General features: G+C 45.9%; 2 protein-coding genes across 5 annotated transcripts in view; one reads left to right on the top strand and one right to left on the bottom strand.

Annotated features, from left to right (window-relative positions):
• GKN2 (gastrokine 2) overlaps nucleotides 1–23,412 on the top strand; it is a 326,024-nt gene that overhangs the window by 70,031 nt on the left and 232,581 nt on the right. The window contains exon 1 of one of the 2 annotated variants that reach the window (XM_045446314.1): nucleotides 21,007–21,102. The exons of the other annotated variant lie outside the window; for it this stretch is intronic. The gene's annotated coding sequence lies outside the window, so the exon portion shown is untranslated. Of the gene's footprint in view, nucleotides 1–21,006; nucleotides 21,103–23,412 lie in introns of those variants that run through there. 2 annotated transcript variants of the gene reach the window in all.
• ANTXR1 (ANTXR cell adhesion molecule 1) overlaps nucleotides 1–23,412 on the bottom strand; it is a 221,603-nt gene that overhangs the window by 26,119 nt on the left and 172,072 nt on the right. The window contains exon 18 of one of the 3 annotated variants that reach the window (XM_045446309.1): nucleotides 17,243–21,932. The exons of the other annotated variants lie outside the window; for them this stretch is intronic. Coding sequence (XP_045302265.1) covers nucleotides 21,840–21,932 — 93 coding nt within the window. The 3' untranslated portion in view covers nucleotides 17,243–21,839. Of the gene's footprint in view, nucleotides 1–17,242; nucleotides 21,933–23,412 lie in introns of those variants that run through there. 3 annotated transcript variants of the gene reach the window in all.

Here is a 23,412-nt window from a genome sequence, read left to right as displayed (position 1 = left end):
TGTTAAAAACGCAAATGCCCAAACCCAAGCCTGGACCTACAGCATCAGGATCACCAAGGGGATCTGTCACTTTGGTATACTCTGAAAGTACTTATAATCAGAAAGTCTTGTGATACAGGAAGATCATGAAATTTTTTAAGCAGATAGCATAGTGCCTGGCTCATTGTAAAGGATCCAATTATTAGCTATATAAAAAAATGGTGAATGAATAAAAGAACAAGATTTACTCTGCTAGTTGGTTAAGGGAGACTAACTGATACCCTAATTTTTCTCAGTGGTGTGTGTGTGTGTGTGTGTGTGTGTGTGTGTGTGTGTGTGTGTATTTCTCCTGCTGGTGGACACTGGGATGTTAGCTAGGCTCAAGTCCTTAAGTCAAAAAGATGAACCCTTCTTTTGGAGAATTTCTGGTAATTAGTTTGAGGAGATACATATGTACAGAGAAGTTTTCTGATCACAGCAGGGGCCCACAGCCTGTTGGGCTCACACACGCTCTGACCACACCTCAAATCTTAAAGTAGGGCTACCACAACCCTGAGAAGGAACAGGAGGACTTCTCAGTAAGAGGCAGGCTCTGGGAAAAGTAGCCCATCCATGGTGGACGAGGAAGCTGTGGTCTTGGGCCTTACTGGTTTAATTCTTTTAAGCATTAATTAAGTCCATGAAATAAAAACATAAACTTGGTACATTTTCAGCCATTAGCAAAACTAAGAATGGGTTTCTGATGTCAAAATAGGGCAGCTGTTAAGGCTCCAGGCTTGTTTTCATTGGACCTGGGCCTTTTAGACCAAGCTCTCTAGCTTTTGGGACCATTTATATCCCTTCTGCCCTGAGAGCCCCCTTCTCAGTTAGGTGGTGAGTCTAGGTGGGGCAGGGCCCTGCTTTTCTGCTAGCCTTTCACTACAGCTGTAAGTCACTGCAGCCAGCTGCTCCTGGCTGGGTCTGCCTGCTCCTGGCTCCCTGTTGGTGCTGGGTTCCTGGCTGTTGTGGTTTTGTTCCTGTTGTGATTTCTGGCTCCTGATAAAGTTGGTCGAAGTCAAGTCTGGAAGTACCACCCCTCCTAGCAGAGCTCCAGGCTCCTCCAGGTGTTCTGGAATAGGAGGAGCTTTATGAAAAAGGGACCTGGCAGGGACTCTTGCCCTTCAGAGGATCTTCCCCGCAGCTGCTGCTCTTACCCTCCGCATGTCACTTTCATGGCGACTGGTGAGGAGTGCTGCTTCTCCTGGGTTTTCTAAGCAGTTTGAATCCATGACTATGCACACTGAATTGATGGTTTTTTAGACTGACAAACACAATGAAATTTCCCTTATGACTTATCCTCAGTATGAAAATATAAATGGAAACCCAACCCTCTTATTTTTTTCAGAACTGAAAATGAAATTTAAAATTCCCAGCTGTCATCTATTACTATAGCCTTTAGTTCAAGTACTTGTAAGATAACTGACCTTTAGAAACAGACCCAGACCTTCTAAAATCCACTGTAGCTGAGTCCTGCCAACTTAACTGTAATCAACAAAGGCACAGAGCATGTCTCTTCTGCAGTTTTCCCATGAAGACTGGGAGCATGGCCTGTGATAGCTTTTGCCTCTTGGGTTGACATTCTTTTGAGAGGCCTCTACCCTGTTCCTCTGTGTCTCCTTAGGAGTGCTCAAAGGCACTGAATCCCTTGTACTGAGCTCTCTGGGTGTTTAGGAGCCACCTGAAGAACTTGCCCTTGAAATAACCCATGTGCCCTTCTGAACAGCAGCTCCAGGAACCAGCCTGGGGCAGTCTTTGAGGACTTCAGTCTGACCTGAAGACAGTAAATTCACAACCATGTGACTAAAAGGGGGCAGACATCTTTCATCATTTGTTCTCTGTGAGACTCCAGGCTTCATAGGAAGAGGGTCTTTTCTGTAGATTTACTAACGTGTAGAAAAATACGTAAATTGCATGCCTGTGAATATGCCCCTCCCACATACACCCTCCTTCTGGGCCTGTGCCTTGCCTGGTCTCCATCCCTGACCTGTAATAGGTAATTTTCTTATAGTGACAATGTCATGTGCCAACTCCTGTGCTAAGCGCTTCATGTACGATATTGCGTTCAATTCTTCAACCTTCTCGTGCGCTCATTTTGTGGAGCCAGAGAGGGGGGGTAATTAGCTAAAACCGCACAATGCGTGACAGAGCTGGATTTCAAAGCTAGTGTGCTTCCTGGTGAAGTCTGTTCTTATGCTGAGCGATCCTGAGCTGATACAGAAATAATCACGCTAAACTGAACTCTCCACGCTTCACACTGCAGTCTTGTTACATGAAGAGGGACAAGGGAGCCATTTCTGTGACCTGGACATGGGCCAGTGAAGGATGGGAGGCCCTGAGGCCCTGAGCGTTTCTGGTGGGAACTGCTGACTGGTGAGAGGGACGTCAGAACTTGGCAGGAAACTAGAGCGGATTATTACACAGATGGCTCCTAAGTTCCAAAGACAGGAAACGGTGGTCATCCCTGTGAGCAAAGGTTTGCAGAGAGAGAATCGTGCCAAACCTCATTTATTTTTGCAAGTCCTACTAGATTTGTAGATGGGGGCTGACAGATGGAGTTTATCTGTGTTTCAGCAAATCATTTCACACGATGTCTCACAGCACATTTAGAGAAAAGATGGATAGATGTGGGTTGGATGTTGCAGTTGCAGTTGAGATGGTTCCGAGAAGGTTCAGAGTGCTGATTAATGTAGCAGCGGGCATTTGTTCTGAGGGCCAAACACAGGGCCAAGGGTGTAGCAAGCATTTAGTAAATATTTGTTGGTCATATTAAACTCCCGGGGAGGTCTTTAGTGGCCCTGTGAAAGGGCTCTTTCTTTGATTTAGCAAACATTACAGAATAGATGAGTTTGGGAAGTGGAGGGAATAGCAGGTCTGATTCTTGACAAAGGGAAAGAGAAGTTGGGTCTAGTACTGTCTTTTTTTTTTTTTGGCCTCTGGTGCCCAGCCTCGCAGTCCTGGTGATGATCCAGGCAAGACGAGCACAGGTCTCGTACCATGTGAGGACACACTGTGTTTCATGAGCACTTAGGCATTCTAAGGGGGAGGTACCAAGACCTACTGTGGGAAAATTGCATGTGCGTGTTTTGGTTTCCTGCCCATTGCCCATCTAGAACCAGATCATCTGTCTTATCTGTTTTTCACACTGGGGTTCTGGTAAGATTTCATTTAAAGAAGGAGTTCTTTTTATCGGCTAAAAATGCCTGAAAACTGCAGACTCTGAGGATATCTAAGATTCCTGTTAGCTCTAAAAATTAAGTGGTTTTATTAAAAAAAATTTTTTAACCGTTTATGTTTTTTGAGAGAGAAACAGGGACAGAGCATGAGTAGGGGAGGGAGAGAGAGAGAAGGAGACACAGAATCTGAAGCAGGCTCCAGGCTCTGAGCTATCAGCACAGAGCCTGTCGCAGAGCTCGAACCCACGAACCGCGAGATCATGACCTGAAGTTGGCCGCTTAACCGACTGAGCCATCCAGGCACCCTCCAGATTAAGTGCTTTTTAAAAATTGTACTGGAGGAGGAGAGAATGCTAAAGGCAGTCTCCAAAGAAATATTGGCTGTATTTCTCATTTGCCTTTCACCTCCTGGTCCTCGGTCTCTCTGGCGAATCTCTAAAGGTGTCCCCATCTCTAGGCCGGCATCTCCTCTCTTGGTAGTGCTCCCTCCTAGCAGGTCCCCAACAACTAGGTTCCCGGAAGCTCCTTGTAGCAAATGGCCTTCTTAAGTGTCAGCGACTGATGGCTTCCCTTTAGCCGCTATGTTGTTAAAGAAGACTCAGATGGCAGAGAGGATCTCTGACCGATAGAGTTTTAAGCCATGTGGCCATGTGAAGAATTTGAGGAAGGGAGGGAGGGATGCTTTGGGCCAGCCAGTGGAGCCTGCATGAATCTTGCTTAGAGAAATATGGGCTTTCACCAGGTTTGTTAGTTCATTCAAGATTATTTTTTAAATTCTCTACTATTGGCCAGCACTCTACTAAACTCTGGGGATAAAAATTGAGTAAAAAGAATTGCAGTCGCTATGCTCATAAAGCTTATAGTCTGGGGGGCGGTGGCCAACTTTGCTTAAAAATTAATTTATTAATTCAACAATTATTCATCAAGTGCCTATTATATAGCAGTGAATCAACCAGATGAAGTTCATGCCCCCATGGGGCTTATATTTAAATGAGCACATAATTAAAAATCTGACATAAGTGTCTAATGAATGTTAAAATGGAAGTTTTGACTAGGCTCCAAGGTGCAAACAATTCTGATGAGGAACCTAATCACCCAAAGCAGATTCCATGGCAACGTTTGTAAACTGGCCCCATGATGCTTGGACCCCTCAGCCAGATGAAAGATATTAAAAGGGGTCAGGGTGGGGAGGATTGGCAGAGGCACTTCTTGGAGAGAGCTGCCCCTGTGCTGTGAGTCCCCAGTGGCTCTGCCACCAGGTAGAGGGGCTTAGGGAGGGCAGGCTTCCATGGGCTTCCCCTCAAGCCCAGGGAGGTGAATAAGACTGATCCCAGAGTGAACACAGAGGTCTCATGTCTGAGAAAGCGGGAGCAGCCTGTGGGAACTGGATAGAGACAGCTGTGACAGGGTTAGCCTGGCCACGTGTGGTGTGTGTGTCTCCTGTGGAGCAGAGGTGGCCGTGTGGAAGGAGGTCAATGTGGAGTCTTCTTGGATCCTGTCCAAAGCCATTGACTAGGATAGAAGGACTTTAGCAGCAAGAAGATAGAGGTGACCACCAGATCCAGAGATTGGGGAAGCAGCCACAAGCAAACATTGGGAATAAAGAGACATCTGTCCATGTCAAAAAGAGACATCTGTCCACTGCAGGAGAGAGGATCCAGAAGGAAGCTCCAAAGAACACCCCACAGGAGAAACAAGTCAACATTAAACCCGTGCTGGGCCCACAGAGCACAAAGCCAGCTTGATGGTCCCAGTTCAAGGAGGAGCTTACTTCCTCCCTACCTCTGCTCACATGTCCCAGCCAAGGAGATGTAAGAAAGTGGCCAAGAAGCTGGGACCGGGGCTGGGAGGAGAAAAGCAAAGTGGAGAAACAGAGAGACACCCATCAGCCTCCTTTACAATGGGAGTCCAGCCCAGCTGGGGGAGGAGGGAAGATTTAGTGCTAAGTCAGGTTTGAGGTCTTGATGGATCTCAGATTGGACTTTCTAACTACTGAATTTAGAGTGTGGTTTTGATTGCGGACCTGCCTGAAACCTAAGTGGGCTGAACAGTTATGGTGCCTGCCAAGTTTGTATATGATGGCTGGAGAAAAATCTCTCAGTGAATAAAGTATACAAGCAAATACAAAGGAAAGTTTTATTTTGATCATGTTACAAGTCTTCTTATTCCATAAACCAGGGTAGCAGGGCTCAGAAGGAGAGAATCACAGTTATGTGGTACTGGCAACAAGGAACTAACCTAACCCACAGGGTGGGGGATGGCTTGCTTTCCTTGAACCTGAAGACTCCAGTGTCCTTTTTCCTTCTTCCTCCTCACAGCACAGAAATGCTCTCTGGGACTAGGCTCTCACAGACACTCAGTTCCTCACACACATGCAACTCTTTTTCTCCTCCATGGCTGACTGTGACTTAGCGTGGAGACTGCTCTCACTGTGGCCTCAATCCTGCCCTAGTGGAGCCCTGCCTGACTGCGAGTCCTCTGGGGACCGGTGGAGGGACAAGAGGAGCTGGGCCGACCGCTCTCCCACGCCCCGCACTGGCCCACTATGTTTGGGGTTCAGTGCCCCCACCCACGTCCCATGGCTGCTGGCACTTGGGCCATGGTCATCTGCTCACAACTTGTAAAAGTCAGAGGAAATGTTGACTGGAACCCAGGCCTTTTGGCATTCAGGCTCTTTCCACAAACCACATTTGGGAGACTGATTTAGGTGTTGCCTTGACACTCTGAAATGGAATTTTTGCACAAGCATAAAAGAAATACATCTGGGCATTTAACAGAGTGTTGGAGACGGGGTCCGGTAAACCCGCCAAGCTATGCTTCCATAGGATGAGCTTTTCCAGGGTGGAACCCTGGCAAGGCCCCTGGCCTTTGCAGAAGGTAACTAAGTCAATGGAAGTGGACGGACAACTTACAAAGGATGGGCTCTTTTGGAAGATGCCCTTTTAACCTTATTTACAACACACGCCATTGTGTTTGGCATTTTCTAAATGTACAGGGGTAAAGAAGAGAATGTCTGGTTTAGGAAAGCAGGTTTGTTAAACTAGTGGCCACTTTTGTGTGAATTAGAAGCGTGAAGCAGACATGGGTATGTTTCTTGTGTCTCTGTCTCTGGCAGGTGGCCATTTGACCAAGAGAGAGATCACAGACTCTTCAGCCATGGGAAGCCGAGTTTCAAACAGTCTAGGTAGTGAGTGTGCTGGTCTACAAATTCAAGGATTAAGCCCCAGTTCAAGCTGCTCTGTGAGTTTTAGACTCTCCTGTGTAAAAGGCAGGCACTGGCTTTAGCAGAAACAATAGCTTCAGGATTATGTAATTTTTACTTTGAAGGTTCTTTATTTGGTTGACTAGTACTGAACGTGTATTGTATACTGTATTATGTTGTTTTCAAGAACGAAAAGAGATACATAGACTTTTCTTAATAGTGCATTTATATACGGTGTTATTATTATTACTATTATTATTATTATTAAACACAGGTTAAGGGACCATAGTGGGTGCCATTCTCAGATACAGCACCTCTGGTTAGAGCTGATGCCCTACAAGTGGGGCCTGGGGCCAGATCCATGTCCCTGGGTCACAGAAGAGAACTTTATGGATCTTCTTTTCCAGAAGTAGTCCCTTCCACCTGCACTCACTGGAAGTGCCATGTCCAAGATCCTATGGAATTCTCTTTCACTTCGTCCCCTCTGTGCTTTTCTCTGCTCTTCCTCTACCTCTTCCTTGTCCTCCTCCTCCCTGACCTCTTTCCCTGTGCTTCTCCACTTCCTCTAGCTCCTTCCTGCTTCTACTCTTCTTTAATACCTACCATGTGCAAGGTACTAGAGACAGAAAGGGGTAGAAACCAGCTATGAGATGCTAAATCTGCGGGACATGAAGCAATTGATGGGGTTCACAGGCAGGAGGCATCTCCAAGTCCTGGAAGGGGCCAGTGAAGCTTTCTAGAGAAGATAGGACTTGAGTTGAATTACAAGGAGAGGGGAGGAAGGGCCAGGATAATTTGGGCCAGTGCACGGCATTGGTGAAGCTCTTGAGGTGGGGATACGTAAGGCATGTCAGCTGAAACAGTGCCTCGGAGGGCAGTTTTCTTTGTCAGGACTTGTGGAGAAGCAGGCAGGGTCTGACTGACCGTGGAGGGTGATGGACAAAATGCCGATTAGCCCAGTATTTCCCAGAGTGCCTTCTGAAGGGCATTAGTCCCGAGTGATGTACTATAAAAACAGATCAGTCATTCATAAGCTTGGGAAATCCTGCATGATAATACCGTACACTGGCTTATTAAATGTCCGACAGAGGAAAGGAAAAACCCTGTTTAACACTGTTAAGTGTGGCATTTTCCAAATTGATTTGATCCTATGACCAGTTGTGGAATAAGCATTCAGCAAAAACACACCTTGTGTGGGCAGGCGGTGGGAGCCAGTGAAGGTTTCAGAGGGAGCGAAGTTCATTGCTGTGAAGGAATAAAAACTCCCTCTCATCTGAGAGCTGGGTGTGGAGTGTATGCAGATGAGTCAGACACCTGCTACCACAGCGGTCGATCGCCCTCTGTTTTCCTGGGAAGAGACTGCGTTGTGTAGGTGAAGAAGGGCGAGTTTTCCTTCTTTACCACTGAGAGCATCTGTTGCCCTGGGGTATTAATGAAAACTCAATGCACAAGCCAAGAAAATGTTTTCACTGGCCCGAGGAGTTGCGTATACATACGCATGCACACGTAAACTTGCTGACTGACAACTCTTTTGGATCTCATATCCTTCCTGCTTTTCCTTGTTTAGCCAAAGCCTGAGCATCCTTTAAGGAAAAGCTGAAGTCAGCTCTCTTCTCTGCAGTCTTTGCGGACTGATCCTGGCCTCTGGCTTGCCCTTTCCACCCACAGTCTCGCTCTTCTTCATCTTTCTATCAGTAGCCCACAAAAAAATCACTTTATGATACACCACCTGGTTCTTAAATACAATTTCCCTTCCCCTTCCTCTCTGTTCCCAGTTCAGCAGTGCCTACCCTGTGCTGTGCCCCCAGGGGTCTAGTACCTTTACTGCTGAGGGCAAGTGAATGTGAGAGGGATCCACTCTCCTGCTATCCCCAAATGAGACAGAAAGAATGGAATCACTTCGCTTTATTTCCATTGAAGTGATTCTGGAATATAGCAAGTCCTCGTTCATCATGGATATGTTTCTGAAGGTCAGTATGAACCATGAAGAGGCTAACAGCTAGGCAGGACAATGAATTAACACAGCAAAAAAAAAAAAAACGGGGTGATAGACAACACGATCTGCTGGAGTTTCATTCTGCTTTCAGGCATTATTGCGAGGCCACTACTGGGGGAACGGGATTAGATTTCCCAGAGCAGAGCCTGTCAGGAAGAGAGCCACAGGAGGTTGGGCAGTGCAGGAGCACCGGATGGACCATCAGGTCAAAAGAAAGATAAAGTATCCATCAACCAGTCTTATCAGCTGTATCTCCACAAAACTTCCAGAATCCATCCACTCCTGGTCACTTCCACTCCATCTCTGCTAGGGCACCATCACTGCCTCTCACCCAGGACAGTTATAAGACCTCCTCTCCTGGCTTCCATTCTGGTCTCCCTATAGCTGATTCTTCCCACAGCATCAAGGGCAGTCTTTGTAGAATATGAATTAGATCATGACCCTCCTCTGCCAATCCTCCACACCATGAAGCCTTCATGATACACCCAGAGTAAAATCCAAATGTCTTTCCTGGGTTTACAAGCCCTGCCTGCCATGGCCCCTGCCTTCCTCTTTGGCCTTCCTGCCTATTCGTCTCCCACGACACTTGACTAGTACTAGCCTCTGACTTTCTCCAACGTGCCATGCTCTCTCTAACCTTGCAGGTTTTGCACTAGTTGTTTGTCCTGTGATCTTGACGTGGCCAGTTCCTTCTGGTCATTCAGATCTCACCTTCAACGTCAAACTCTCCAAAGACATGGCTTTTCTGGCCATGCAGGCAAGATACCCATTCTCCTTCTCTCCTGCCATCCTCCAGTAGTGCCCCCTTTTCTGTGATTTCACTTTCCACAGTTTTGGTCCCCTCCCCCCTGCTCCCCCTCCACCAATCACTGCTCCAAGAGCAGATCTTCTGATGTATTATTGTCAGAAGGTTGGTAGTAGCTTAACACTATGTCACAGTGCCTGTGTCATTCACTTCCCTTCAGCTCATCACGTAGGCATTTTATCCTCTTATGTCATCATAAGAAGGGTAAGTACAGTATGATAGGGTATTTTGAGAGAGAGAAAGAGACCAGTCACATAACTTTATTACAATATAGTATTATAATTGTTTTATTTTATTATTGTTATTTATCTTTCACTGTGCTTAATTTATAAATGAAACTTTATCATAGGTATGTAAGTATGGGAAAAAGCAATAGAGAGTACGTTTCATGGTTTTAGGCATCTATTGGGGGTCTTGGGACATATCCCCTGGGGTTAAGGTGGGGAGACAACTGTAATTTAGTTCTTTTTTTTTTTTTTTTCAACGTTTATTTATTTTTGGGACAGAGAGAGACAGAGCATGAACGGGGGAGGGGCAGAGAGAGAGGGAGACACAGAATCGGAAACAGGCTCCAGGCTCCGAGCCATCAGCCCAGAGCCTGACGCGGGGCTCGAACTCACGGACCGCGAGATCGTGACCTGGCTGAAGTCGGACGCCCAACCGACTGCGCCACCCAGGCGCCCCTGTAATTTAGTTCTTAATAGAAGACTGGGGTGCTGGGAATCTCAGAGTATAGATGCCGTGAAAGGACCATAGCTCCCCTGGTTCACCAGGGCTTAGAATGACAAATAAATCCATGTGGAATGAATAAATGCTAGTTGTAAAGCCTAAGCTCTTGAGTCCTCTGTAAAGAGAATTTCCTCATCTGTAAAATGGGAATGAGAACACCTACATCAAAAGGTTATCAGAGAAAATACATTAAAGAATAATTGCAAATTATAAGGTCTTGGCAAGTACTAGTTAACATTATTGCTCAAGTCGAGTCAGTTTCATTTTTGGTAAAATGGGGATAATATTTGCTTTCTAGGAATTTTTCAAAGATAGAAAAGATAGTCCCATAGACATACACATACTTAGAAGAGAGTTTTAAATGTTGCAAGCCCTTTCTTCCCTGTGATGATAGTGGAGAAAAGAGGCAGTAGAGAGACCTCCTTAAATGCTTGTTTGCATCAAACAAAACCCTAACATGCTGGTTTGGAGCATATAAGACTTCTGGCTAAGAAAATGAAGTTTGGGACAGGAACTGGCCCAGAAAGGCAAAGTCACAGCTGACCTAGTAGAAAACCAGGAAAGGCAGGCAGATGCCCATAATTTCTGAAAATTTCATTGTGTCCACAAAATACAAGTGGTTGGAGGACTTAAGGCCTGTATGAAATCATGTCACCCCCTCCCCCCTTTATAAGTGTTTTCCAGGTCAGTCCTCTAGTCCAGAAAACAGTGTGAACCACATGGGTAATTTTCAGGGTTCTCATAGCCACATTTGTGAAAAGTGAAAAGAAACAGGTGAAGTTAATTTTAATAATATAGCTTATTTAACTCAATATGTCTAGAAGGCTATCATTTCAACATGTAATCGATATAAAAATTACTGAAAAGATATTTTGTACTCTTCTGATCTCCAGGGACTTTTAAAGGCATGTGAAGCTATATTTGAAATTGCATCTGTCTGTCTATCATCTATGTATCTATCTATCTTCTGGAACTGACAGTTGGGAAGATTACTCATTTGAAATCAAATTGTGTTTCTCTCCTCTAACTCTGGTGTTTCTGGGGAAGATTTATGAGAAGCCGTGTTTCTTCAGGGAGGGACAGTTCGTTCCATGGTTTACAAAGTTAGAGAATTTCACTAATCAAATTGTTGCTATTAAAAAAGAGTCAACTTGGAAATGGATTAGAACTAAACATGTCATCAACAGAATGGGCTGGAGAGAGCAAGAAAATTATTATAGAATAAAATGATCCAGAGATTATTGTTTACCTTTGACACAAAAGTCTCTTATTAATTGTCTTGGACCGTTTAGATATGGATTGGGTGAGTTTTTTTTTTTAATTTTTTTTTAACGTTTATTTATTTTTGAGACAGGGAGAGACAGAGCATGAACTGGGGAGGGTCAGAGAGAGGGAGACACAGAATCCGAAGCAGGCTCCAGGTTCTGAGCTGTTAGCACAGAGCCTGACGCGGGGCTCGAACTCACGGACCGCGAGATCGTGACCTGAGCCGAAGTCGGTCGCTTAACCGACTGAGCCACCCAGGCGCCCCGGATTGGGTGAGTTTTATAAAGGACAGGCATCACAGCCTGGCCGTGGATGATCCTCTGAGGGACCGAAGACTCATTCCAGCGTTAGAGTCTACAGCAAGCTGAAAGCACAGCTGCCCTGCTGGACGAGACTGGAATTTTCACATGGGCACGTTAACCTTTTCAGAAGCCTCTATTCACCTTGCTTATGAGTGCTTGGTGTGGATGGCAGACATGTGGGTTGTTTGCTTGATGCTAATTACCCGGAAGGCCCAGTTTTGCCAAGAGATTCTGCTTTGATCCATTAGCAAACACACCTGCAACCCTAGGCCACCAACAGAGGATCTAGTGTAGTGCTGCTGATGGGCTGCCGTGGGGACCATGGCCTCTGGGGAGTTCTCATGGAATTAGTCCTCATTTAGAGGGATGCTTACTGTTTACAAGCACGGAAGGTGGCTTCAGTTCTGCAGGTGCCTTGGCCATCTCTGGAGAACCACATAGCACCCCTCGGTCTATAGGCGTGGTGGGGGCATTGAGGCAATGGCTTCATAGATTCTGGTAAGCTTGCCTCCACTACCAAAGGGCAAGACACTCAGTCTCCTGGCTATTTCTGTCTACTTCCGTGTTTAAGAAACTCCACCTTTCTTAATCAGAACTGCTTTCCTTGCTAGAAAGAGAAGGGGTACACTATCTTGTGTAGCAACAGGGATGATCCCACAGTGGAATTTCCAGTGGTCTCACTTTTGTTAGTTGTACCACTAAGGCGAATGGATGTCTGTTATGATGTCCAATTTTCCAGACTCTGTGACATTTAAGAGTTTGCCATTACAAATCACCTTTAGGGAGCAGCAGAGAATATGGAAAAGCTTACTCAAGATTCACTCCCATTTAGGGCTTGTATTCAAGTCAGAGTCCTTGAAAAGTGGATATGCCAGTGCCTAGGTGTCAGCCTCTAAGGCCACGCTCTTCAATGAGGCATCCCAGTCCAGATGTTGGGAGGAAACACAAGAAGGCACAGAGGTGCCGAACGCTAGAGGAGTAAGCATCCCTGGAGCTAACTCTGCTCGCATCGTGGACTCTGAACATGACTGCTTTCACTGGTATTAGCCAAAAAGAAAAAAATGGAAAAACACTGAAGCGTTAAGCAAATATCATACGAATGAATCTGTAAAGTGAGACTAGTAAAGTCAGAGAGTTGTTTTTCTACTAAACTTTTTAAGAAGTCAACGTTATTAACAAATGGCAGTGACAAAAAATATGACTAGCAATTGTAATGAAAGCTTAATGTTTTAATAACCCTTATTAAGCTTCGTTTTACTGGAAGATGCCCCCTAGAAAGCTTAACCGTAGAAGACAGTGTGAACCTTCTTTTTCTTTAAAAGGCAGAGGATTTGGCTTATTGAAACATCTTTGCCCACCATGAAAATACAAATGCGGTTGCCCTCAAAGGGAACATCATAAAAGTTGACAATCAGCTGTGACCACCTGGGGGTTGCAGAGAGTCACAATCCCTGGGACAAGAAGGCAAAGTGAGACATCCTCACTGCCATGAGAGAAAGTGGGGAAAACAAGCCCTGGTCTCTTTCCCCCAATCGCAGCGTGTCCAGGAAAGAAAGTCAGTGTTGACTTTAAACTAAAATGGAGCTGAACTTTGCAGCAGTAGCTGTGAATGCAGAGAAAGGAGGGGCCAGATGGGGATGAGGGGAGAGTCTTTGAGGAAGTGGGGCTGCAGCTGAGTGCTGAGCACCCGAAACATGTGAGGAGACAAAAGGGTGGAGAAGCCAGAGCCAGGAGGTGGGTGGAACTGCTTTCCCCTTCCTCTCTCCAAGGTCAGCCTGGGCCTCCTCTTTCTGTTCCTTTCCTACCTGGGGCTTCACACATGCTATTCCTCCCAACCAGAAAGTCCTTTTCCTTTCTTCACTGGGAAAGCTCATTCTTCAGGTCACAGTCAAATGATCTCTGCTTTTGTAAGTCTTCCCTGATCCCCTAGTCTGGGTTACCTCTCCTTGCTCTATGCTCCCATGGAATCCCCAACTCTCCCCTTCCACACCACTTATCACATTGAGTATAACTTAGTCCTTTCCTGACTACTCTGTAGTAGTCGGGACTCCACCTCATTCATGCGAAATCCCTGCTGCGGAGCTTGGTGCTTGCTACGTAGTAGGCGTTCAAGATCTAATTGTTGAACGAGTGGGTGCACTCTGTCCTAGTCATGGTGTTGGTGGTTAAGGGGAGACAGGGAGAGGTGGAATCAGGAAGTGCAAAGAACATGAGGTAATTTGCGAGCACAGCACACTGTGCAGGAAAGCAGACCAGTGTGGAAGGAACACCAGTGGTTAGGTCATCTTAGGCAGGATGCAGATGGAAAGGTGTTGGGAGGTGGGAGAGGGAGGAGGACAGAAAAGGAGGTGGTTGGTTAGCTGGCATGGATTCACCCTGCTTTCCAAAATTGGATCTTGTCCTACCTGCTCTTCAAGAGATCAAGACCACTCACAATCCCTACCCTCCTCTCCTGGCCTGGGGTGAGGACACAGGACAGCCAGGCAGCATAGGGCTGGTGGGGTCTAGTCTTGCCACTTCCACTAATTCCCTTTGTGACCCTGAACAGAGCAAGGACCTTATTATCCAAGCCTCATCTTCCCAATATGCAAAAAGGAGATAAGGTAAGGTGGTGGTAGGGAGAAACTAAGCAAATGTACTTGGGATTGCTGGATGTTCCACAGGAGGCTGGCTCCTCTCCACACTGTGAATTCTGGAAGGCTATCTCTTGGGTCAGCTTCTGTCATCTATGATTCAACCCACACTTCTAGCCAGAACAGAACTCCTCATCAGCTGGGCTTAGGATGATTCTCAACCGAAGCCTATTGCAGAGTTGCAGGCTGTCCCTAGAGATGATCTTTCCCAATGCCCTCAGCTGGAGGGACAGGCTCGTGGCAGCCGAGTGGCTAGACATAAACATCGTGTTTGAGGAAAGTAGCAAACTTCCTGAAATGTTACGTACTTGGGTGCAATTCTGACTCTAGAACCAAGCCCTGCTCAATCCTGATTCTGTTTGGAAGGAAACAGTGAGGTCAGATAATTTGAACAGGGATGTCTTTATCACTCAGCCCTGTCTTGTTCAGCTTCTAGTATTTACTTCTCCTCTGTTTGCTATTTGCAACTTGAAACCAAGACATGACTTCTGTTGCTGTGGCTGTTTGGGAGATGAGGCAATTCAAACATGAAAGTCCTAAGAGTAGCTATAATATGATGATGATGATGATGATGATGATGATGATGATGGGTGTGTGTGTGTCTGTGTGTGTGTGCGCGCATGTGGAAAAAGGGAGGTTAAGTTGTGGGGGACTGGAAGAGAGAGGTAGAGGGAGCAGAGGGAGGCGGGAGAGTCTTCAACCACAGCAGCTGCCTCCCCATCTATTTATTTGGAAAGACCTCCTACTGTAGGGAAGGAAGTTGGTGTAAAAAAAAAAAAAAAACCCTCAAGATGTATACTTGATGGTGTATTTTGCAGCATCAACTTTGGGTTTGACTTTTCTGAAAAAAGCTAACTGCAGCTTTTGGGTGCAGTTTGGTTTTTGCTGTGGACATAGGGTGTCTTGAACTTTTTCTCTTTTAAATTCAGGAAAGTGAGCCAAGAATTCCAAGTACTCATGTCCCTCTCCAATGAGACAGTGAAGGAAAGATTTCCAAGGGTGAGAACTGGATAAATACTACTGAGAATTCAAATATTCAGGGAAGGTGCTCTGCCAAAATAAATCACACCCTCTAGGAACATTTCCTATAATTTGCTTTTCTTTTCTTTTTCTTAAATGATTTACTCTTACAAAAGTTTAAAAAAATTTTTTTTAACGTTTATTTATTCTTGAGAGAGAGAGAGAGAGAGAGCATGCGAGCAGGGGAAGGGCAGAGAGAGAGACAGACACAGAATCCGAAGCAGGCTCCAGGCTCTAAGCTGTCAGCACAGAGCCTGACGCGGGGCTCAAACTCACAGACTGTGAGATCATGACCTGAGCCGAAGTCAGATGCTCAACTGACTGAGCCACCCAGGTGACCCCCGATACTAAAATTTTTTTATCTCTTTCTCCATACAATGTTGCAGCCGGTTTCAGACAATGCCATCTATGTCTTTTCATTCCCTGTGTCACCATTTAAATTCAAGCCTCATGATCCATGCTTGGCTCATCACAATAGCCTATTAACTGGTTCCCAATTATTAGACCCACTGTTCCTGACTTGTAGAACAATTTTCATCTGGCTGTTCTAGAAGACAAGACATCTGTGGCCAAATTTTATATATAAGTTACAAACGCTATTAATACCTAGTTAAACTTGTATTAGATAAAATGTCTTAAAATGCAATATACTTTGGCACCATAATATTTATCCCAGATGAAGATTAGCTCGCAATGGTAACAGAATTAGGTCCACACTTTTTAGTCTGACCTTCAAGGTGGTGAAATCTCATTCATGTGCACCCTGCAGCCTTAGGGGGACCATGTACTCCCCCCACTCCAGCCTGAGATGTGTCCTCACTGTCGGCCATGTGCACTTATGGGCTGCATCCTGGTTCTGGAGACCTGTGACCTCAGCCCTTCTATATCCTGTCTGCTTGACTAAGTCCCAACTTGCCTCCAACACCAGGGCAAGTCCTTCCAGTCCCCAGGGAGGCCTCCTGTCCCCTTAGGCTGCCAGTGATTGCCCTTTCTCTGTTGCTCTCCTTTCCTTCAGCCATCTCTTGGTCTGCCCAGGGAGTGACCTTGACCGCCATCTGTTCTATATCCTGAACCACTCTTTGGTGTCACGACAACATCTCATGCTTGTCTGCGTTTTCCACAGAGCCCTTCCTGGCACCTCAGCAGCCCTTTGCTGATAATGATCATACTTAGCCAACTGAGTAAATATTTCCAGCTTTTGGATTTGCCCTGTTCATTTTTTTTAAGTTTTTATTTATTTATTTTAAGAGAGAGAAAGAGACTGAGAGAGAGGGAGCAAGCATGAGTGGGGGAGAGGCAGAGAGAGTGAATTCTAAGCAGGCTCTGCACCATCAGCACAGAGCCCAATTGGGGCTCAAACTCATAAACAGTGAGATCATGACCTGAGCTGAAACCAAGAGCTGGATGCTCAACAGACTGAGCCACCCTCCATTTTATTTTCAACAATCAGTGTTGTCACAATAGAGTTTATTAGAGATGCAATGAAGCAAATTCAGAGGAAAACTAAAGGTAGGAGTTTCAGATGCAAAAGGTTTCTCTGTGAAAGGGAAATGAGACAAGAATTGCAGGTTTGGGGTGCCTGGTTGGCTCAGTCAGAGATTATTTAAAAATAAAATCTTTTTTTTCTTTTTTAAGATTTTTTTTAATGTTTATTTATTTTTGAGGGGGGGTGGTGCAGAGAGAGAGAGGGAGACACAGAATCTGAAGCAGGCTCCAGGCTCTGAGCTGTCAGCACAGAGCCTGATGCAGGGCTCGAACTCACGGACCGTGAGATCATAACCTGAGCCTTACCCAACTGAGCCACCCAGGTGCCCCTTAAAAATAAAATCTTAAAAAAAAAAAAAAAAAAGAACTGCAGGATCTAGGTGAACTTCTTAGAGTATGCCAACCAACCTTTTTATTCTGGATGCCCACATTATCAATTTTCACCAGCTTGTTTGGGTGTGTGTTAGAAATTTGATGTGCCCACACATAAGCCAATTGGGTCTGTGGTTTCACCAACAAGCAACTCAAATGGGAATGTTTATTTCTTGACCCAGACATGCATCTGCTTTAAAATTGCCAATATTCAGGAAGGGATGTCTTATCAGCACACATAAAAGTTTTAAATTATTTTAATTGCTTAGGAAACAAAGTGATTTAAAAAATTATTTCCCCCTTATGCCTATAGGATAAAATGAAAGAATGCAATACTAACTCATCTGCAGTATGATCACAACTGAAGAAAGAAAAAAGATAAGATAGGGCAAAAACTCTATTAACTAAGCAAACACTTTTTTGGTGAGTACAAGAAATAGTGAAAAAAATGTTGCCGGGGATGATCATATTGGGAGAAACCACTGGACTGAGCAATATCTTCCAATGTTTATCTAAAGCAATGCTTGGGAGGAAATTAATTGCTTTCTGTGTTCAGATGGTGGGGGCCACCGCTCACCCACACAGTACCTTTGAATGAATCAGGAAAAGGCCTTCCCGTCTGAGGTGGAATGTGTGCCTGCACCGGGGAGCTTGTATGTGTAGCCGTGCACAGGCTGGCCCTCCGACATGGGCACAGCCTGCATTACTAGGCACCCGTGTGCCCTGCAAACAACTCCTCGGAAAAATGGAAGTGATCTTAAAAAGCAGAGTGAGCTGAAAAGGTCACCCAGCTGGTACGTGGCAAAGCAATGGAGTGATTCCAGAATCGCTGCTTTAAGCTGATCCTGATCAAGAATAGTTATTGATGCCTCTTCTGTGGGACACGGTGCTACGTCACAGTATTTATATATGACAAGGATCCCATTCTTTAGTAATTTATACTGTAGCTGATTATAAACCGGTATGAAATTAGTTTGTTAGTAGTTGTTAGGTATTATGGTTTTAACTTCTTTTTTTTTTTAATTTTTTTTTTTAATGTTTATTTATTTTTGAGACAGAGAGAGACAGAGCATGAACGGGGGAGGGTCAGAGAGAGGGAGACACAGAATCTGAAACAGGCTCCAGGCTCTGAGCTGTCAGCACAGAGCCCGACGCGGGGCTCGAACTCACGGACGGTGAGATCATGACCTGAGCCGAAGTCAGCCGCTTAACCGACTGAGCCACCCAGCCGCCCCTACGGTTTTAACTTCTTAGAGCAGCGGGAGACCTCCGGTGCCAAAACGAAACAAAAAGCCCCAAAGCAGTTAGCACTGCTCTGTAAGTGTTGTGGGTAAACTAGGTCATTATTTCCATTCTGCGTGTGAGAAATAAAACCTACAGCAATATGTTCAAGGGACCAGAAAGGGGGTTCGCTTGGGGTGGAGTTTTGAAGTGAATTGCTTGTAACACTGCATCCGGAATTACTCATGTTTCTTGCATGCGGTGGAGACATCCACCCTGGAACTAAAGAAAGGGCTGACCCACAAGAGTGACGGGATTCCAAAGGTATGGCTGGTTCTCCTCATCCGACCTTCTCAGGAACTCTGCCCTCACTCACCCCTCTCCTCTAGCATCATCGTGGGAGAGACAGAAGTCATCAAATGGGTGCTGCGGCTTCCTGCCCTGTCACCCACACCTGAGAGCCCACCTGGGCTCCGCTACCTAATTCACATGGAAGAGTGGCCCTTCCTGGGCTCCAGGTCCTCTAAGCCCTGCTTTTAAGGGCTCCAGCCCATCAGTGAGCTCTTCTCCTCAACCTCTTCCTCTCTGGGCCTGTCATGAGCACTTAATCAAGCTCTAGTGCCCCATCTTAATAAAACGAAGAACACATTTCAACTCCAGCGCTATCCCAGCTACTGCTTTGGCTCTCCCCTCCCATTTTCCACAAAGCTTCCTTCCTGCCCCTTTCATTCCACCGAACCTAAGTCACCTAGGTCACCAAGGTCACCAAGGTCACCATAACCTTGTGTAATTAAAGAACCGGTGCCAGCTTGTGTGTAAATTTTATAGCACTTGACACTGACCTCCTCAGTGATGTATCTTCTTCTCTCCGTTTCCATGACCCCAGACTCTCCTGTTGCACCTTTTCATTCTCTGGCTGGTCTCTTAGTTTTCTTCTTGTTCCCTTTTTCTTTCCCCACCCTGACTTAAAGGACATGGCCCTGGGGTTCACTGCTTAACCGATTTCTCTTCTCTGTCTACACACACTCCCTAGTTCCCCATCTACTCACGCTGGTCACAACTGCCATGCTGACGACTCCCAAATTTTTGCCTCCAGCTCCGAACTCTTACTGAGCAGAACTGCCTCCAACACAGGCGGGGACTAGCGTGAGGCTGGTGGGGCGTCTAGGGCACAGACCCGAAGGAGGTGCTCCTTCCCGGGTCTCAGCAGGTGCCGGCCCTGAGAATGAGTGCCTCCTGGCCCCATGCCTGGCCATCTCTGCCTGGAGATGTTCCCACAGTGCCTCAAACTTGCTCAGTTATGAGGCTAATTCTTCGTCTTCAGCCCCAAAGCTCTTGTCTTCCCGCCCTCATCCTGGTGGCATCACTGTTGGCTCAGACACACTCTGGGGGTCCTTCTTGACACTTCCTCCTCTCTTATCCTCCACAGCCAGCTGGTTACCAAATCCAGTCATTCTGGATGGAATCCAGACTCTCCTCGTTGTTCACCACTGCTTCTGTTCACTTGTGTAATTCTCCACTGTCCTCAGAGTGGGACGACCCCACGACCAGCACCCCACGTGGCCTGCTGTCACTGCCTCACACTCTGTCTTCCAACATACCCCGCTCTTGGTGTCTCCCAGAAGGACCCCTTCGGGTCCTTGTTTAAGCTTCCTTCTCACTAGGATAACTGTCCCTTTTTAACTCTCCCACTCTCAGCTTAAATGTCACTTCTAGAAGTCGGTTTTGATTCCAGTCTGGTGAAATGCCCTTCCTAGGTGTATCCCTCACACCCACATGAGGTGTATCCTTCATAGCTCACATGCTCATCTCCATCACATAGCCTTTCACATGGGCGATGTTTGGAGACTTGACAGTTGTCCCTGACCTTCAAGGGCGAGGACACTGCAAGTGAGCAGCCAGCACAACCACAGTGCTAGTCGCATAGAAAGTGCTCAACAAGGATCTGTCGAATGCATAAAGGACTTCAGGAATCCCTAGTCTCTGACAGTCCCGAATTCAAGCCCCTCATCTGCCCCCTACTAGCAGTGTGCCCTCCAGAAAGTTAATAACGTACCCTAAGCCCCAGTTTCTGCTCTGTAAACAGAGATCGACATCCTTCCCCAAGTTGCTCTGAATGGGTTTGTGCTTCTATAAGCATCTGCAGTTGAGACAATGCTTGACTCTTTCTTCTCTTCCAAGTCCTACATTCAACTCCAGGAAGCCAGAATTCAGTCCCGTTCTAATTGGTATCCCTAGTACCGGCCCTATGATGGGTTCCTAGTGGGAACATAATAGCTGTTTGATCAAAGAATGTTTGAGGGAAGGCAGCCAAGTTAAAGAGGGAAGAAGAAAGAGGCAACACAGGGAATGTGAAAAATGGAGAAAAGAGACAGAGAGAAACAGAATGCAGACACTTTTCTCTGACTTGCTTATGTTACGGGAGGCTCATCTGCTTTCGAAGGACTGGGCTGAGCACGCTCTCTGCCCTCAGAGATAACCTGCCCAGCTCACTCCGGCCTCAGCGACAGCAGGGAGACATGGTGCCCATGTGACTGGCCTAGCTCCCTTACTGGAAGCAGCTGCACAGACAGCAGCCTGAGGCTGGAGCTCCAGGAGAGGATTTCACAACCTCTGGGGCTGAGCTTCAAATAAGTTTCAAACGTTGTTTATGTACATTTATGTGTGTACTTTTCCTGGGTCTCTTCTGATTGCAAGGAGGCCCAGCCTTGCAAAACAAGCTCAGAATGTGCCTGAGTTTTTTGTTCTTGCTGATAGTCATGGAATGTACCGGCCTCCTGATGTCAGATCTGGGAGAAACCGAGGAGCTGAAAACAAAGAAGACATCCAACTCCAGTGGGTCCCTCCCAGAGCACGTGAAGTGGGATGGCTCAAACTGAGGTAAAAACAACTGGAGAGGGTTTAGACTGGTCCATATATTGATTGAATTCCATCCAGGAAAAAAAACCCAAACATGTGAGGCAGAGTTACATTTCCTTTTCTCCATCCTTTCCCCCTAAGCAGTAACAATAAGATAGTAGCCTGAATCCGTGTTAATCATCTTCCTAGAAGGAAAGGGACTGGTGGAAGCCCATGAAGATGGTAATCATCCATTTCCCTTATGCCTGTCTCTGGAGCAGTGTGGACAGGTGCCTTCAAATTGGTGGAGAAGGAAAGAGAAGATGCAGTCTTGGATGAAAAATAGGGAATTGGACCAGATCACTGCTTCTCCATCCCAGTTGCCATTAGAACCACCTGGGGAGCTTCTAACATCCCAAATGTCCAGACCTCATCCCAGACAAGTGAAATAGAACCTTTGAGGTGGGATCCCAGTATCAGCGTTTGAATGCTCTTCAGGTTATCACAATGTGCAACCAGGTTGAAAACCACTAGATTCCACGAACCCTGATTTCTGAAGCTCCCTTACATCTCTGTTTAAAATTAGGAGAGCCTTTCTAAATCAAGCAATTTCGGGGGGCTTTTTCCTGGTCTTTGCAAGTCTGAAGCCTTGGAATGTCATGTTCACATATGTGTTTTAGAAAGAGCATGGCATAGCTATATACTGGAAGCAGAGGGATGGTTTCAGCAAATGCTTAGCGAACTCTTTACATTGTAGGATCAGATGTGTTGCTGGCCTGCTATTTAAGTGGTTTCTTCTGGCACTTGATGTTGGATGTTGGCTCAGGGATTTCCTGGTGGGTACCAAGGAACAATAGGACCGTGAGCCCACCCCGGAAAGAAGGAAGACAGGGTGATGGCAGACTGAAGGCTCATGTCTCCTGCTGTGGCCCCATTCGTGTTTTCCCTGACTTGGGGCTTGGACGGCTCTGAGGAGGTGGGCGCCAGTCCCAGGGAAGGGTGTGGCTCTGGGCTTAGGCACCCCCAGCCCTCAACTCTGTGGTAGAGGCTGGAGGCACTCAGCCCTTTCGGCAGGCAGCCTCAAAGGCTCTGTTGGTGGGCCCCCGTCTGCATCTGTAGGGCTGGGGTGGGTTAACTGTGGGGAGGATGGGGCACACAGGAACAGAGAAGGAAACATTGCCAGGTTTCTGTGAGGTCAACATGTGTTTGAAACTATTCAGAATGTAACTGAGAATGTAATTAGGTGATTTTTGTTTTTGTTTTTGTTTTAAAGGAAAAATTCAGAACCTGTGACTCTTGTTCACGAGCACATGCCTAGATGTAGTCATTTTGAGTTTATGGAAAATGTGGTCAGCCCCATAAATCAGTGCTGAGGAATTCTTACAGAGTCATTGCCATGCAAGTAATGGAGATCTGTAGGGAGTCTCCTACAGTTATGCAGGACAAAAAAGAATACACATGTAGACACAGCTATGACATAGTCCTCCCTCACCTGGAACTCTTTCCTGAGTTGCCACAAGGCAGCTTTGAATGCCCATTCCTTCCTAATCTGTGACCTTTGTTGTATAACTCCGTGTACATCAAGATGTCCGTGGCCATCGTTGTGTCGTGACCTACAAAGACACAGTTCTCTGCATCTGTTCCTCCCCCGTGTCTTAACATTTTATCAGGATTTCTATAAAGCAAGCCCATTTAAAAGTAGGCTGGACAATCATAACTTGTGACAATGCTGAGCATATGGTTAAAGGTATCCTAATTCATAGACCTTCTGTACTTCAAGTCTATTATTTTGTGTGATCGGAGAATGAAAATTCAAGGTGGTATTGTGTTTCTCAAAAGTGTAGAGAACATCTTCAAGTGTTAATACAAACGTTTGGTCAAAATTAGTAAGCAAGAGATTCAGTTTAGGTGTGATTCATTGGAGGACATTCCATCGGTTTGCATTCCATTGTTGTTGGATTTATCCATTTAGCCTTTTCATGCCAAACAGTGTTGGTTCCTGTATCTTATCCGTGATAACATCCCCTACTCCTTCTCAGGTTGACTCAGCTTATGAATTTGTTTCTGCCAATCTGGTCAGTGGAGAATGGAATGTTAACAAATTTTAGTGGAGATGTTTTTCAGGTGCTCTGAAAAAAACGTTCTTGTACACTTGACCAGCATAGTCTGCCACGGAAAAATAGTATGGCCGAACCTGAGTTTAGGGTATCTTATTGTTTTTTTCTCGATCTGTTAGATGAGTCTCATGCATGCTAAAACAATTCCTTAATTTCCCACAGAAACCAGATGTATAACTTATAAGGCCAAATACCACCCTGAGTACAAAGTTTATGGCCTGGGCTCATTTTTGTT

The sequence above is a fragment of the Leopardus geoffroyi genome, chromosome A3 (genome assembly GCF_018350155.1).
Source record: "Leopardus geoffroyi isolate Oge1 chromosome A3, O.geoffroyi_Oge1_pat1.0, whole genome shotgun sequence".
NCBI lineage: Eukaryota > Metazoa > Chordata > Mammalia > Carnivora > Felidae > Leopardus > Leopardus geoffroyi.
This window is presented reverse-complemented; position numbering and strand designations above follow the sequence as displayed.